The sequence below is a fragment of the Molothrus aeneus genome, chromosome 2 (assembly GCF_037042795.1).
Source record: "Molothrus aeneus isolate 106 chromosome 2, BPBGC_Maene_1.0, whole genome shotgun sequence".
NCBI classification, from domain to species: Eukaryota; Metazoa; Chordata; class Aves; order Passeriformes; family Icteridae; genus Molothrus; species Molothrus aeneus.
The window spans coordinates 52342721-52360392 of record NC_089647.1 but is presented as its reverse complement, the minus strand read 5'-3'; the positions used below and the strand labels follow the sequence as shown (position 1 = coordinate 52360392).

At 42.7% G+C, this 17672-nt stretch overlaps 1 protein-coding gene across 1 annotated transcript; it reads left to right on the top strand.

Moving 5' to 3' along the window:
- The first annotated feature begins 12158 nt into the window (after nt 1-12158).
- Nucleotides 12159-17217, top strand: ALG11 (ALG11 alpha-1,2-mannosyltransferase). Its single transcript, XM_066544947.1, has 4 exons — nt 12159-12211; nt 13141-13371; nt 14088-15019; nt 16817-17217. Exons 1-4 carry the CDS (start codon nt 12174-12176, stop codon nt 17086-17088), a joined length of 1473 nt encoding a protein of 490 aa, XP_066401044.1. The 5' UTR covers nt 12159-12173; the 3' UTR covers nt 17089-17217.
- Nucleotides 17218-17672: the final 455 nt, after the last annotated feature.

Genomic DNA, 17672 nt, shown 5'->3' with positions numbered 1-17672 from the left:
TGCTTAGTGCCCCACAGCCCCTTTGCCTTCAGCAGAGTCCTGAATACTGATTTGGAGATAGAGAAGAAACACATGAAGTTGTGCTTTGAGCGCATTCAGTTTACAAGATATTTATCCACATTAAAAAAAAGGATTTGGCCGGGGGGAAAAAAAAAGCTTGCTATAGTACTTCAGGCTAAAGGGACTTAGGATAAATTTTAACCACTTTACCTAATTTAGCTGTGGGCTGGAGCAGAGCAGGGGCAAAAGAAACCTGTGCAGCTGACAGAGTCTTGAGCAGCTCTTGGAGAAGAGGCACCAGTCACAAAGCAGAAACCACTGAAAATCTTTTAACACTAAGTGATTCCTATTTACATTAATACACATGACTGAAAGCTCAGAGGTTCTGCCCCAGCTCAATCACTGCACAATTCTCTTACAGTTCAGGAGATGCTTTAGGAAGGGGTCCAATACTGGCAACATCTGCCAGGGAAGTGAGGCAGATGCTTGGAATTAACCTCTGCAACTGGCTGCTGCTGCTGCACTCCAACAGACTGCTACTGGTTTCCAAATTATTTTCTCCACTCTATCTCAATTAATTGCCCCTTTAGAGTCTAAGCTAATTGTGTCAGCTGCAGAGTGAGGATGAGCCTTTTACTTTAGGCTGAAATAGGAAAGGCAATATTGCCCTTCTCATCTGATAGCAGCACCACTCTGATTTAAGGCTGGACATGGCAGCGCTTAGGATTTTCACCAGGAGGAATCATTCTGGCTTGGTAGTATGAAATTCAGATGGCAAATAGAAAACATGCCTGCTGCCTCACAGCTTTCTGCTAGTGTTTGGCAATGGTGTTTGCATTTTCAAGTCAGAAAACACACAACATTCCAAGAAAATTAAATCCCTTTGATTTAAAGGTTCAAAGCTGATCAAACATGGATTTTCCCCTTTATTTTACCTGCATTATCAGCCTACGTGATAAACATACAAGAACAATGTGTTCTCATATAAATTTTTTTCCCAGGTGCATTCATCCTTGGCTTTACAGGATACCCTGGCCTGCATCTAATCCCTCTGCTTCTGTAACCAAAGAAAGCATCCTAAATAGTCTTAACAATGCCTTGAAAGATGAGATGCTTGGGTTGAAGGAAAAAAATGGGGACTGGGAGATTAGAGGATTATATTTTTTAATCTGTGTGGGAAAAAAGAATAAAAAACAAAGGTCAGTGAGAAGGAGCACGTGTTGGCTGTAGTTCACCAGGCACAAAGTGCTGCACACCTTAGGAGCAGAAACATTGAGCTTGATGTATCACTCTAAGAGAGGCACGAAACAAAGGGTGGAGCAGCACAGAAGTGTTGTGGTCATTCCCTGTTTAAGACAGTGCAGCTAACAGGAACTAAGCCACAGGAATGACCCAAACAATGAGCAAAAGCTGACCTTTGCTTCACTAACTCAAAATACATATTACTTTTCATGCCTCTGCACATGCTAACAGACTAAAACCTGCACATTCCTTAAACATGGAATGACAACTCTAATTTTTCCCTTTTTCCCCTCCCTCAAAGAAAACAATATAGATATAGCTTAAGTGGGGCAGGAGGCTAAAGGAGACTGCACCTTTGTGAATGCCTAAGAAGTAGGATTCAAACACTCAGCTATACTGAGTCCTTTGGGAAATTTAAAAAGCAATCTTGTATTTGTGATCATACTTTAGCCCAAAAGAGCCATCTTGCAATTTATTGTCTTTGTCACCAGCTGTATTATTCATATTTTGTGTATTCACACATGCTTCTCAGATGGTGTTTATCACCAGCAATCCAGTAACAATCTGCATTTCTGTTGCTCAATAAATGACACTATCTTGTACCTGCCCATGAGAGTTATTGAATGTCATCAGACTTCAGATCTGGCTGCAAAAGCTCATTGGGCACAACCAGACTTAGGAAGAATTGCACTGTTTGTGCATCTGTAACCACAATGCTTCTCACTGAGCACACCTGGACTTGCAAAGCCACATTGGCTCTGCATTTCTGATCCTTAGAGCTGAATTGGCTGTCACTCAGCTGTCCCAAGTCCCCTCTTCCAGCTGAGATCCAGCTGGACTGAAAGGGGGTTATTTTGTGCCAGATCTCCTTCCTCTTAACCCAACAGAAAAGTTAGCCTTACTCTTAAGGCAACAATCCATCAGACAGACAAGAGGAACCAGTTCAGTTATGTGCACTTCATGTCAGTGCAAAAGGGATGTATTGGTATTAATACATCACCCTAGAAATCCAGTCTGCCTTTGAATGTTAATCATTTTCCTGCTCTCCTCTTCAGACATCATTTTAAACCACCAAAATACAGTCATGCAATCATCACAAAATTCAATCATACAATTATCACCAAAATACAATGAAGCATACAAACAATGATACGAGGCTAAATCACAAGTTATTTCATATTTGACAATATTTTGAGTTATTCCTAATTTGTCTTCAGGATGCAGTCAGCTAAAATATTTTAATTCCTCCCCTCTTTCCCAGTCTTAGCAGAGTTAGATTGTATTTGGTTTTAACATCTACAATTCAACTGCAGGAAATGGAGCATTCAGTTTAAAAAAAAAAAAAAGGAAGAAGGGGGAAGTAAAGTAAAAATTTATAGTAATATCACAAACAACAGTGCTGGCAACTCACAGGTATCAACAAATTGCTTAAACATTGCTTGAGAGTGAACCTGGGAAAAACCCAGCCCTTGTGTGAAACAACTATTTCTCCTCTGTTAGGGCCCTCTTTATATGAAAAGGGAAGTAGTTAGTGAAGGTATCCACTTTCTCTTCAAACAAATCCCTGGGCTTGCTCCACAATCATTTTTCAGTCGTACTAACCAACTCAAGCCTCCCATTTCCCCCATGAATCAATCAGTCACACCTGAAAGTTCAGTGGAAGCTCAGTCATATTCAGAACTATGTCCTTTTTTCTCCTAACTGACATACTTCTTACTGAACACAAAAAAAGGGCCATACCTCATTTTTATTGAAGAAGCAACAAAACTGTCTTCTACTTATATTTGCACCTAGTTTTGAGCCACAAAATCAGAAAGAACTCTTTGGCCACAGTCATAAGAAAACTGGTAGCAACCAGATACACAAGTGTTTGTATGGCATAAATGGTAGAGATATTTCTTTTAACAGATGAAGAAGCATGATCATTATTTCCCACATTATAAGGAAAAAAGGAAACTACAGAAATCTGAAATACAAGGAAACAAATTCCTACCTGCTATGATTAAAATTGCTTAAGAGTTGATGACCTAATTTCAAATCAAATATGCTCAGACTTTGGCTTCAGTTTTTCAGGAAGTAGACTCAATCTCCAAATATTTAAAAAAGGTTTGTTTGCTCGAAACCAGCAAAACTCAAAGAAGTCCTTGTAACAGGGCCCCAAAACGTGTACTGATCTTTTCCATTCCACAGCCCTTCGTATGATCGCAAATTGTGTGGACTTGGTACTTTGTCTGCTTTTAGAAGTGTTGGTTTCATTATGATAATTTCTGTTATCTGTTTATACCGCAGAAATTTGTTTTCAAGACCTGGAAACCATAAGGCTGATCTTATTATCACACAAAAAGGCACACCTTTTGGGTCAAGGTTTAAGTGCAAAGAACAATTGCAATCTGCATGAATTAATTGGAGTCAAGATTTCCACTACTGCTTATGTACCAAGCAGTTTAAGAAGGCTGGCAGAACTTGTCAGGCAGTGCCACAACAAACCCGGGATTTTTACTTCTGTGTTTCCAACTTAATTTTTTGATCTTGTCCACGATTTTCTCTTGTTCAAAGCTGGTTTTGTCTTGAGAAGTTTGTGCAAAAGCCTTTTAGAATTCCATGCAGAGAAAAGGGACCTGCGTTTTACCCATTCTATCTGCAATATTTAAAATACAACTTGAGAATGGGTAATATTACAAAAGTAACTATTTTAAAAGGCTAATTTGAGAAATCAGAAAGAGCTATTTTAGTTGTAAAATTGTTTACTTTTAAACTAATATTTGCTGGCCACATTTAGAAATAAGAAATAATTAGTGCTACTTCTGCATAAAATTTGTAAATAAATTTCTCAGTATTTGTTGTAGTATTTAAAAAATATCTCCTACACTTACTTTGATTCTATAAAGTGATAAGTCTCTGAATTGTGATTTAAGTAAGTAAGAGGATTGACTTTTTTAATTATTATTTTTTTCCCAAAGTAAGCAGTCATTCACCCTGTAGCAGGCAAACTGGGACTATGTAAACAGCATAAAGCACATCATATTTGTAAACAATACCAAAAAAGAAAAGAAAGGAGGAAAAAAAAAACCAAAACACAGACCCAGAAACTGGTTACTCTGATTTAAGCTTGTATTTCAGGTTCTATGGCCAGTCAACCGCTCAGCCTCTGAATTAAAGAAATAAAAAGACAAAACAGTGTCTTGTGTTCGCATTACAAATGCCACATCTAAAATACAAACATACTGTCTTTGCTAGGGCAGGCTAGATACATAAAGGCAAGACCAAATTCAGTTTCTCTTAACAATGATTTCTGTTTACCTCAGACTGGCAGGAACCACCTACATACACAGAGAGGAGTTTCCAGAAACTCCCAAATCCCTAAGTAAGCTTGAAAGCTGCACTCCTCACCACAGCACCTGGGCTCCTCCAACACAGTGCCGTGAGCAAAGTCCTGTCTGCTTTCTCGGTGGTCCAGGCAAAATTCTGTCTGGGAAGAAGGGTGTCCACTTTTTGTTTGGTTATTTTACTTATTTTCCCTGCTCTCTCTGTGGACTGGTTGCAATTATTAGGTAGAAAAAGGCAAGATGGTGTTAGAGCCCTCTCTGTGGTCTCACTCTTGCAGAGAGCACAATCTCTCAGGTGACCCTGTGTCACAGGGCTCAGGTACAGCTCTGCCAGGCTGGCATGAGAGCCCTTCTCACCTGCCTTCCACCTCCTGCACTTTTGGACTGTGCCACGTGCTGCCAAGACAAGGTGACTCTCCTTCCATGAGCGCGCAAACCACAGCACTGCTCACACGTCTCTGAGCTCAGCATCACCACACTGATGGTGGGACTAAAGGGACATGAGGGGCAGCAGCCAGGGCCTACCCAAACACAGGGCTGCCCTTACGTGCATTTTTCTTCCCAATTAAGAGAGGGAAGAAGATGTGCCAGCTCTCTGGCTGACCTGCTCTGCCACAGCAGGCAAGAAGCAAGGAGGGGAACCTCTGCTGAGAACATGGAGTAGAGGCTTTTCTGTTTCCATTTGTCAGAGTTCAAAATTGTAACGTATGTGAGCTGCTGTTTAGCTAACTTACATTTCTACAAAAGTCCTGCCAATTATTTCCTATCCAGGGCTAAGAACTATACGACAGTGCCCTGTCCAGGTTTAATATCTCCCATAAACTTACAGTTAACTCTTAGCAAGAGACAGTTTCTATTAGTGGAAAAAACATACTTCAAATAACCATGAAAGTTAAGTAGAACTGGCCTGGATACCGACATACCGATTCACTGTAGAGCCTTACAGAAACTAAGAAGAGAAATAAAAAATAAAAATGAAAATATATTTGCTGTCATTGTTTTTTTATTTTATGTTTGTTTGGTTTTTTTCTGCTGGAACACCTGATAGCTCCCTATTGAACAATGTCACAGGCAGCCTACACTAATTCAGTAGGAATTCAGATACAAATGTTCAGAACTAAACATTCAGGGATTAAAGTATCAATACAGGAAACTGCTGCTAATTTTATGCAATCTCTTCCATACAAACAGTTGCTTTGAAGAACATCTAAGGGAAATGGCAATACAGAGTAAACCTCTTTCTGTTTACAGGTATAAAAATACTGTAATATAAATAAATAATAAATAAATAAAATATCTGAAATATTTAACACCTGGATTGAAATACAGTTAAAATCCTGGTTTCAAATGCAGACATGTCTCAGGCTGTTTCCTGTGACATATACAATGGCTCATCACGACTCAAACTCCCTGTAAAAACAGCATTCATTTATTGCATGAGGACACAGGAGAAACTGGAGAAAACTGACTCCTAAAGAAAGAGTTCCTGGGAGCCTGAGGCTGTGAGAAAAGGAAAACACAAAAAAAGCTTTCTAACTCTGAAACTCAGTTTATTCAGCTCTCAGCAATACTCTCATTTCCAGAGGTCATGTCAGTCTGTTCTCTAGGCAAAGAAGGTTTCTTCCAAGGACACATTCAGCCAAAACCAATGCATTCCACAGCTCAGCATAAAAAAAAAGGTACCAACCGTGGGAGTTGCTGAGCAACCATCTGAGATTTATTAACTCAGTTCCTGGAAAGCATAGATGTTAACCATGGAAATTCAGGCTTGATTCATTTACCATTCCCTCCTGGTACCTCTGCTTATTGAAAGAAAAGGTAGTGCAGCAGGGAACTACTTTTAAGCAGCCCTGGTTTGCCCCCTGAAAGAGAATCTTTGATTGAATCTACTTTATGGGAAAATCACCAACCTTTCAAGCCTTCTTCATCCTTGTATAGAAAGAAATAAGTCAGAGGAGGTGATGAGGCACAGTATCCACAACTCTCATGCCTGGACTAGCCAAACAGTCTCCTCCAACTCCCTTCTGTCCTGCTCTGCAGGCAGTTTCTGGCTCCTTTCTCCTTCCTAATCAGTGCCAAGGAGCCAGACATGAGCACAGAATGCAAATCCTGCTTCATCCTGGCTCCATGTGAAACAACTTGGATTTTCATTTGAATAGCAATCTTCCTTGCTTCCTGAAACAGGCAGAGAGGCACACACAAACACATGTGGCAAAATGCACTTCGAACAAGCCAGTGGAGTGAACAGGTTATGCTCTCAAACTTTTAAAGTTTGAGAAGGAAAGCACCTCACTCAGTAAAAAAAAATCCCAGTAAAGTTTTACAGCTCCCTGAGGACTTTCACAGTTGATCTGAGCAGGTGTTAAGGTATGATGGTGAAAGAGGTGGTCTTTCATGATCCCTTTCATGTTCAAATTAGGCGCAGATGGCCACAGATATATTACTATCTATCTGCAGAAAGGAGAATAAAAAGCAAAAATGGCTTAGGTCTGCTATCACAGACCCTCAAAAATGGTCCCTACCTCCTCAAGAATCAAAAGCTTCCACCTGAAAAAGCTGCAACTTAAGATGAGTGCAAATATTCTTTTGCAAGCTCAGTGATGTTATCATTAGGGGTACATCATTTGCCATCTCATTTCTGCCAGTGCTCCAAGTTGCTTGAAAACATTTCCTTCAGCCACCCTAAAAAATGGCAGATGTTTGGAATCCATGGGAGTTTAAAACACTGTCACAATCTACAAGAACTGATTTGTTTTCCTTCATGGTCCTTACCCAACTGGGACAATTTGTGTGCAAATAATCTTCTGTTAATCAAAAGATCTGGGTTCAACCTGTATAAATTGCCTGGTGATACAAATAAATGTGCTTTATGGGCTCTCCTGCAAATATCATTTGTAGATCCAGGCTGCTTAATTCTACATTGTTTCTGCCAAAAAAAAAAACAGAGCAGCTTTTGCTCACATGAAGACCTATGCCCTAGAACATGTAACTCAGAATTAAGAATGACAGAGGAAAATGAAATTACTAGAATTGGTTATTTTAACAACTTCAATATTACAAGAGATCACTAAAAACAACCCCATAGTGTTTTTCCCTCGGTATATCAATGCCACAATTTCTTGCCAATGCTTGGGTTTTGCTTCACAAATATTTAGCATAGAACTGGTGCAACTTTATTTCTGCTCCTGTTACTATGCAATGAAGAGTAAATGTACTGTAATGTTCAACAGCCTATCACAAGACACATAGGAAAGTGAAAAAACTTACTCTGTATATGAATGATCTGAGATTCCGCCTACTAAGAGCAGTCCCAAGCATTTTCACAGCTCAGACAGCAGCACTGTACAAGAGACTTGGTGCTACACAGTGAATATTTCTGAAAGTAACTAACTGTACAAGAAAGTATAACAGACCACATGACTGTCATATGAATATCCTTGCACAACATTAATCCAGTTTTTTTCTATTATTACTTGCCAGTGGTTTTATCTTACTAAGTTACTCATACATAGACTACTCAGCAAGAATGAGAGTTACAAAAATATACTTTAAAACTTTCTCAAATGCATTGCAGGCATGGGGAGAACACACAGTGAGTGGATTCTGCTACTTATTCTAAATACTCTGCACTTTAAAAGGTCCGTTTGCATGGGCTTTCTTTAGAGTAAGGAGCTTAATAAGGGAAGCAATTAAAACAGGACCAAAAAAGCTTACAGAGGCAACAAAAGATTAAAAACTTGGTACATCTCTGGGAAGGTGAAAGCAAAACTAATTTCATAACAAGTCTAGTTTACTTTTGCTGGCATGTCAGCCTTGTGCAATTTCTACAGACAAGGTTTTGAATAGCATTCTCACTGCTGGAGTGGGAGCACCACAGAGAGCCCATCACTGCTCCTGCTAAAGTTCTTGTCAGTACCCTAAATGCATGCATGCAAAATCCTCTGCTACATATGGATGAAGGTGGGGAAGTTGTGAAGTGTCGATGACTCAATTAATTAGGCTGTGCTGGACGTTCACACATTAAAGGTAAGCTTTGCAGTCTGCAAGTCTGTCAGCACACAGGTTTCATATTGCTCACATCAGCAGCTGAAAACGCTGTGAATAATGAAAAGGTAACAGAAGAACTTTGAAAGTATTAATACATCTGTTTTTAATTACTGCTAGAGGGACTACAAAAAAACCCAAACATCTAAGATGATTAAGGGTGTGGGACAATTTTTCTGTGAGGAATGGCTGAGGGAACTGGGATTGTTCAAGCCTTGACAAAGCTTGACAAGGCCTTCAGTGTGTGAAGGGAGGGTGGAAAGAGGAACTAGGCTCTTTTCACTGGGGTCCAGTGACAGGGCCAGAGGCAATGGGCACAAACTGAAACATGGAAAGTTCCCTCTGAACATCAGGAAACATTTCTTCGTTGTGAGGGTGACCAAGCACTGGCACAGGTTACACAGGGCGGCTGTGCAGTGTCCATCCTTGGAGGTATTCAAAATTCATCTGGACTCAGTCCTAAACAATCTGCTCTAGGTACTCACTTTGGGCAGGGGGGCTGGAGAAGATGGTCTCCAGAGGCCACAGAATCATAGAAAGGTTGGGTTAGAAGGGCATTAAAGATCATTTAACTCCAACCCCTCTACTGTGGTCAAGGATGCTACCCACTAGATCAGGTTGATCAGGGTCCCATCCAACCCGGCCTTGAACACTTCCAGGGATGGGAAACCCAGAACTTCTCTGGGTAGCCTGTTGCACCCTCACAGTAAAGAATTTCCTCCTAACATGTAATCTGAATCCCTCCTCTTTTAATTTAAAACTGTCTTCCCTTGTCCTATTTACATCTATCCATGTAAAAAGCCAACCTCCCTCTTTTTTTATAAGCCCTCTTTAAGTGCTGGAAGGCTGCAATGAGGTCTCCCTGGAGTTTTCTCTTCTTCAGCCTGAACAGCCCCAACATTCTTAGCCTGTCTTCATAGCAGAGATGTTCCAGACCTCTGACCATCTTCATGGCCCTCCACTGGACTTGCTCCAACAGGTCCCTGTCTTTTCTGTGTTGAAGACCCTCACAGCAGGATGCAGCACTCCAGGTGGGGTCTGCAGAGTGGAGCAGAGCAGCAGAATTCCCTCCCTCGCCCTGCTGGCCACAGTGGTTTTGATGCTGCCCAGGATGCTGTTGGCCTTCTGCACTGCAATTGCACATTGTCAGCTCCTCTGCAGCTTTTTGTCCATAAGAACCCCTAAGTCCTTCTCTGCAGGGTTTCTCTCAATGAGTTCTTCTACTCTGTACTCATGTTTGGGATTACCCCAGTACAGGTGCAGCATCTAGACATTGAGCCTTTGACTACAACTCTCAGGCTGCATCCATCCCACCAATTCCTCCCCACCTCAGACATTCTGTGATTCCATGAACCATAAATTATTAGAGCTGAGAAAACTATTTGACACTCCCACCATCACACAGATTTCTCCCTAAACAAGCAAGGGAAACTCAAAACCCAGGTGTGTAGGTATCTCCTTCATTAATTAGTCTTCTTGCTTCCAGGAACTCTTGACCATTATTACTTAAGTCTCATCTTAATTAAGACTGTGATCTTAATTAGGCAGGCTGTGACCTGCTGTCCTTCAGCTTCTTGAAGACTTGGTGTAAGATTCATACCTCCCAAGGGAGTGACCATGGACTCCTTTCCAAGTCAGTGGGGAGAAGCATAAATTTCATCATCTAAAACAGTATGGACTTCCTGTTCCCTAGAATTACTTGCCTGTTCCTCTGAACTCAGACAATAATCTTCAAATGTTGAAGAAAGGTGTGTTGAGTTCAGAGATGTAAATCCAGCAGAGATCTAATCTGTAAGCATTCCACCTGCTTTTAAGGGAACTGCTCTGTCAGGGAAGAGGAAAAAGATTAAGAGAGAGAAACCAATACCTGTTGCAGCCTCCTTATGAGAGTTGTTGGATCAGAAATTAAATGTTAGGCCATGCTTGCTGGACCTCCCACAGACCTCTTCCAAATTACCTGCTTACATAGAGACATCCTCATAAAACCTACAGTCAGTGGTACTTAGGACAGTCAAAATATTTAAATAAAAACATCAGTAAAACAACCAATAAATTTCTGAGTTTCCACATTTGCAGTTTCACCCCCCAGGGTGAGTCCTCCTAAATGGAAAACTCAATCCAGGCGGGTCAGAACCAAATAACCATCATTTAAGCTGGACTTTTCTCACTCCCATTAGAGCAGAGCCTTTGTCTCTCTGCTTCTGGTTATAGCAGTGGCCACATAAATTAGTGATTTATCATTTTCCAACCTGCACTCTTCTCATGCAGAAGACACAGGATGACTTTCACAAACATCCCTATCACCTACAAGACCTCAAGATGCACAGGTGACTAGAACATGAATTACATCATGCTGACCTCAAAGAGGCTGAAGGATCACAGGTTCTGGAAAGGTCTTGTTTAAAGAAACAAAGTTTGAAACTCCCTCAAATTTTGGACAGCCTCAACTCTTCAAGAGACTGAAGAATTAATTATCTGGATCAAACTTCCCACATAAATCATTTTATTATTTTAAAATGGAGAATGTGGTGGGGGGAAAAGAAGCATGTAGCAATGTCACAGGAGATCAGAAATGTTTCGGATTGCTCTGTCAAAGTCTCTCCTCATCTAGAGAGTCTGGTAGTTTCACCCAACACTTGCCAGGACCTCGGAGATCAGGGTGAGTTCCTTATGTTGTTCCAGGGATGACATTTTAGGAACATGAAGTCTTGACGTGGACTAACACATCATTAGTAGTATTTCAAAAAACCAGCACCATTCAGTCTTACTGCTCCACTGACCCTCTGGTCTGTGCATATACTCTCCAATAAAGACAACATAGGCCAAAAAGCATGTAAGCCAGAGATAACCTCAGTGATAACTGTCCCCATGATGGTGTTCATGGGATTCTTTTGGAGACGGTGCCAGGCACAGCCTGTGTTGGACACCCTGCCCTCGGCCTCACAACATTAACCTGCACACAGTCACTGTCAGCTCCCTCCCCATAATGAGGGATGCATTGACAAGCAGGGCTGCAAGCCAGGACATCGGGCTCATCGAGGACATCCTCTCCTGGCCAGCGAGAAGGACCAGCATTTACACAGGCAAAACCTGGGGGAGTGTGGGACACAGAAGAAACCCCCGGTGTCCCCGGAGGCCTCTGCCTCCTCACAGCGCCCTCCCTTCCATCCTGCCCAAGGAATCCGAGGACGGCACTTGAGGAGGACGCAATGCACTGCAAGGAGGAGCACGCGTTATGTCTGACTGAACAGTGCTGGGAATGCGCTGCTCTCCGCTCTCTTCCAGCATCTCTGGGAAAAACGCCTCAACACGGGACTCCTCCCAACAACCCACTGCACTCCACGCCTTCCACGGGCGGCAGGTTCTGTGTTTGCTGGGTGGGGCCAGGGCGAGCAGGAGGCGGAGGAGGAGGTGAAGGAGGAGGAGAAGGGAGCAGCAGAAGGCAGCGGCGGCACCGCTCCCGCCCCTCCGGGACGCTGCCAGCCGGGAGCCGCTGCCCGCCCCGCCCCGCCCCGCCGGGAACCTCCCTTTCCGCCAGGAAGGCGACGCGGCGCTGCCAAGATGGTGGCGGGAGGGCTCTGCCTGTGTGGGCTCCTCAGGTACCGGGGCGCGGGGGCGGCGCGTCCTGGCGGCGGGCAGGGCGGGCGGAAGGCGGCCCCGGCCCGGCCCGGCCGCGCTCCTCCCGCCCCCGGGGCAGGCCCTGCCCGGCTCCGCGCTGTGCCGCGGGCTCGGATGGGTTAATGTGCCTTTCCGCCGCTGCCGACCCAAAATCAAAGTGCTTCCTGAGGTGTCAGTCGTGAGGCGTGGGTCGCTCCTTCGGTAAACGGGAGCGGCTGAGTAAACGCTGTTTGTCGCAAGGCTTAGCGGCACAGCGGGAGGAAGCAGGCGCTGTCACTGTGGGGCTCCTGCGCCAGGAAAGCTCCCGCTATTATAGGGTGAGCAGGGCTGTCAGGGAGGCGGTGCAGAGCGAAGGGAGCATCCTGGCAGTGACTGGGAGAGCAGAGAGAACAGCTCTCTGCACAGAGAGACGGCTCTGAGCTGCTCGGAACAGCTGGCATCGCCGTTCCTGCCTCCGGAGAGTGGGAAGTGCAGGTTGGAATGGGCCATGCCTGGCCCCAGTAACCCGACACCAAAGTAGAGCAAGCCAAACAGGAGATTGGGTGGGAAAAAACTCTTTAAAAATCTCCTTGGAAGTCGTTCTGCTGGTTGTGTATTGCCAGGTTGCTAAGGGCATGCAACTTTTACAAAGTGCACGTGGAGATAAATAACACATGTAGGGCATCAATAAACAATAATAAATGATTGCAAGGTAGCAGCAGGGGGAAAAGAGATCTTTGGATAAACAGTGCAGAGTAGTGATTTCATTTCTGTAATTTTCAGTCATACACAGTGATGATTTCTGTGATTAGAAGAACTCAAGAAGTTGTCAAACTCCCTGTAGCTCTACTTTCAAGCCCTTCTCGCTCAATGCCATACACAGTAATTCTTTAAAGCAGTTATGGATTTTGAAATTTCTGGCTTGTTTCAGATTGCTGTGCTCATTGTTACTCCCTGCATTATTTCTAAGTGGAATTTTGTGCATCTGCTTGGTGGTACTGCTGTGGGGAGTACGGCTCTGGATACAAAGGAAGAAACAGTTGAGGTCTGCAGGAAGAGATGGGAAGCGGCCACTGCTGGTGGCCTTTTTTCACCCGTACTGCAATGCAGGAGGTGGAGGGGAGAGAGTCTTGTGGTGTGCCATAAGAACGCTCCAGAAAAAGTAAGCATATGTGTTTATCAAACACACCATATTTCATTCTCAGCTTCTGTTGCTATTCTTTGTGCATATGTTGGCATTTTACATATTTAAGTAGGTGTCATTAATCTACTGGTCTTACATTTTATTTTACATCTAAGTTTCGTGTGCTTGCATTTTACTTCATCCTTTTAGATTTTGATATTCCTGCTGTGGCACCACTCACTTTTTTCCTTTCTTTCCTTGAGAAAACGTCTTCTTCCTGCTCAGTTTTCCACTACTGGTATGGAACTTTGTACAGTCATAACTCCTCAGTAGATAACTGATCATCTTTATACTTGCCTCTTGGTGCAGGAGGCAAAACAAATTAATACCTAAAGTGGATTTAATATGGGCACATACATTGATCTGCCACCATTTGTATTTTGCTCATGCTGTACACTAGACAGGTATCTCCTAATATAGAGCAAGGAGTTCTGAGGTCTGTAGAATAATACTGAGCTCCTGTTATGTTTTACTCAAATTAAAATATTCCCCAAGTTCTCAGCCATATGTTTTTCTGCAGATCAGAAGAAACCTGTGGAAGTATAAGGAAAGGTATTATTTAGTTAAAATGATTTCTGGGCCAAACATTTGTTCTCACATTCTTCTTGAGTACTTTTAAGTGGATTGTGTTTTAGTTTCTTGCTGAAAAATAGGAAGAGAAGAATATATGAAATTATTTTTCTTTGTTCTTACAGGTACAGAAATGTAACATGTGTTGTTTATACTGGTGATAGAGATGCCACTGGAGAAGAAATAGTAGAAGGCGCTTTCAGAAGATTTAATATTAAATTAATCCATCCTGTGAAGTTTGTATTTCTAGAAAAACGCTTCCTTGTGGAAGCTTCTCTTTATCCTCACTTCACTTTGCTGGGACAAAGTTTAGGATCAGTGTTCCTTGGCTGGGAAGCTCTTCTAAAGTGTGCTCCTGATATTTATATTGACTCCATGGGTTATGCCTTCACAATTCCCCTCTTCAAATACCTGGGAGGTTGTCGCGTTGGATGCTACGTCCATTATCCCACTATCAGCACGGATATGCTCTCTGTCGTGAGGAACCAGGATACCAGGTTTAACAATGCTGCCTTCATTACAAGCAGCCCTCTCTTCAGCAAATTTAAACTTGTCTACTACTATTTCTTTGCTTTCATGTACGGGTTGGTTGGTTCCTGCAGTGATGTGGTCATGGTGAATTCTTCTTGGACACTGAATCACATCCTTTCCCTCTGGAGAGTTGGGGCTTGCACTAATGTCGTGTATCCACCATGTGATGTTCAGGCTTTCCTGGATATTCCACTGGAAGTGGAAAAGAGCACCAGTGAATATTCCATTGTTTCTGTCAGCCAGTTCAGGCCTGAAAAAGATCATCCTCTGCAAATCAGAGCCTTTGCTAAATTGCTGAAAGAGAAGAGAGTGGGGCAGCAGCCATCACTGAAGCTGATCTTAATCGGTGGCTGTCGGAACCAGCAGGATGAAGAGCGTGTCAATAACCTGAAACGTCTGTGTGAAGAGCTGGGAGTTAGTAATGATGTGGTGTTCAGGATTAACATTCCCTTTGAGGAGCTGAAGAGACACCTGGCCGAGGCCACCATCGGCCTGCACACCATGTGGAATGAGCACTTTGGGATAGGTCAGTACATTTCCTGAGTGTTCAGCTGCTTGTCCCTAGGTGTCTAAGCACAGAGGTCTGCATGCCAAGCAGGTGTCCAGCTCCTGTTCCCGTTGGAGGCAGTGTAGGTGCTTAAAGCCTGCAGGACTAGTGCAGATGTGGTGCAGATGATGCACCACTAGGTGCTACTGTAGTGCAAGCTGAAGTGCTGTAGTCATAGGCTGTTAATTCTGTGCATCCTCTGGGCACCTGAGCACAGAGCTAGTCCTGTCTATGCTGCCCAGGATGTCCTGCTGACCTCCAGGTATTGCCCTGCAAGTTCATGGGTCACCCTGTTGTCCTTGGGTTAGGTTTGCCAACCTTCCAGAGCTTCAAGAGGCTGCAGGTGCTTCTCTTCCACACCTTAAATTGTGCCCTGATGGCTCCACTGACTGCAGGGGAGCTTAGAGACAGTTCATGTGTAGACATCCATGTTAGAGATTTTGGTTGTGTTTCACCTGCCTCAAATGCCACTTGAAATGTCCAGGGTATGTCATGGGGCTCTGGCTGCTGTTTCAGGACAGGATCTGTGAGTCTCCCACAGATCCTGTCTGGTACAAATAAGCCCTGTGTAGATGCTACCAGGTACCTTTGGTCATCTCATTGCATAAGGCATCTCTGCTGAGGCAAATGTATGAAGCCCTTAAATTGGTGGGTGTAGCATGGAGCAGAATGTCAGAGAGGAGCTGTGACCCAGAATTAAGGTATGGGGCTCCGTTTATTTAGATTAGATTAGTCCTGACCTTGAAAGGGAGTGCCAGCTTGCCTATCTGTTACAGATCTACAGCAACTTACTAACTTACTAACAGGTAAGTTAGTAGCCAAGCAGAGAGATGCCATAGTCTGCTATAATGTGACTAAACTGCAGCTAGTGTCTTCAGACTTCAGTAGAAAACAGCTTAAGTATCAGGAGTAGTAGTTTATGGTCTGTAGGAGCTTGATATAAAAAAAATTGACACTGAAGTGTCTCAGAAGCAACCGCAAAGTATTGGAAATTATGTCTTCTCTTTTTTTTTCTCCTACAAAACAGTTTAGTTAATTTTTTTTTTAAGTGATATAATCACACTGATTTTGAATTTGAGCAGGACTTAACCCTCATCTAACAGGCTTTTTTATGTGTAAAAAAACATATTCCAAAACTTCGGAGCACTATTTATAGTAGGCAATGTTTGAGCTGAAGGAATTGATAACAATCAAATCAGAACTGAGAAGAATTAGCATTTTTGAGGTCTGTTCTGGAACCATGGAGGAGAATTGAAGTTGCTGTGTACATTATACTTTGTTCATATCCCACAGTTTTTGGCTGAGGAAAGCTTACTGATTCCCATTTCATTAAAATTTCTTCCATCAAAAATACAGATAACAATTTTTACTCATGTCTTGCTGAGTTGTCAGAAGCTATTAAGATTTGTTCATCTGCAAAATACTGAACTTTGGAATATTTTCTGATTGAAATGTGCGGTCAACTTTTTTCTCAGTATCTTTCCAAACATGTAAAATCAGGTATGTTACAAGACCCACAAATTAACCAGTTATATCTGATACCTAATTTCAATTTTACGTGTTTAAGAGAAAGTGTCATTTCGGTCTTTAGAACTGAAAAATTTAAATTTGTGTTTCTTATGGGACCATTTTCACTGTATTTTTCCAGCTGATTTGGAATGGCAATCTGTAGTGAATTTTACTGTTGGTTTAACTTTCCAGTGTTAACTTCTGCCTTTTACAGAAGGTCAGAGCACATGTGCAGACTCATATCAGCATTTTCTGTCTCTCTTACAGGAGTAGTTGAATGTATGGCAGCTGGCACAGTTATCCTGGCTCACAATTCTGGTGGCCCCAAACTGGACATCGTGGTACGCCATGAAGGACGTGTTACAGGCTTCCTGGCAGAAGATGAGGACAGCTATGCTGAGACAATGGCTTACATCTTTTCTTTGCCTCCTGAGAAAAGACTGGAGATCAGAGAAAGCGCTCGTCGCTCTGTGCACAGGTTTTCTGACCAGCATTTTGAAGGCACATTCCTGTTATCTGTGGAGCCGTTATTTAAATAAGTGTATAGAAGTCAAAATGAACTTGAGTAAAATTAACTTTTTATATTTGATTGTGTGGCACATGTAAATATATCTAAGCTATGTTCCCTTGGTTCCATTCAATAAAAAGGTTGTTTTTCTTTCTGTCAAGCTGCCTGCTTTATGTAACAGAGACTTTTCTTTTTCTGGAAAAGAAATGCTTCTATGTTAACTACATGAGAGTTTGGTGCACTTAAAAACCATCTGGATTCACAACCATGATAGTGCTTTGGTAACAGAACTACATCATATTCTTTTATCTATCAGGAACCTCTTTTATTTATTGAATATTTTCAGTCTTCACCTGTTCCATGACTTTCTACCGTTCTAGTCTTTGTACCCAGAATTTTTTTCCCCAGAATCTACAGTATGTCTGTATTTGGCACTGGTGAGGCTGCACCTCAAATCTGGTGATTAGTTTTGGGGCCCTCAGTTCAGGAAGGGTGTTGAGGTGCTGGATCGTGTTCAGAGAAGGGCAATGGAGCTAGGAGAGGGTCTGGAGCACAAGTTCTGTGAGGAGCATCTGAGGGAGCTGGGGGTGTTTAGCCTGGAGAAAAGGAGGCTCA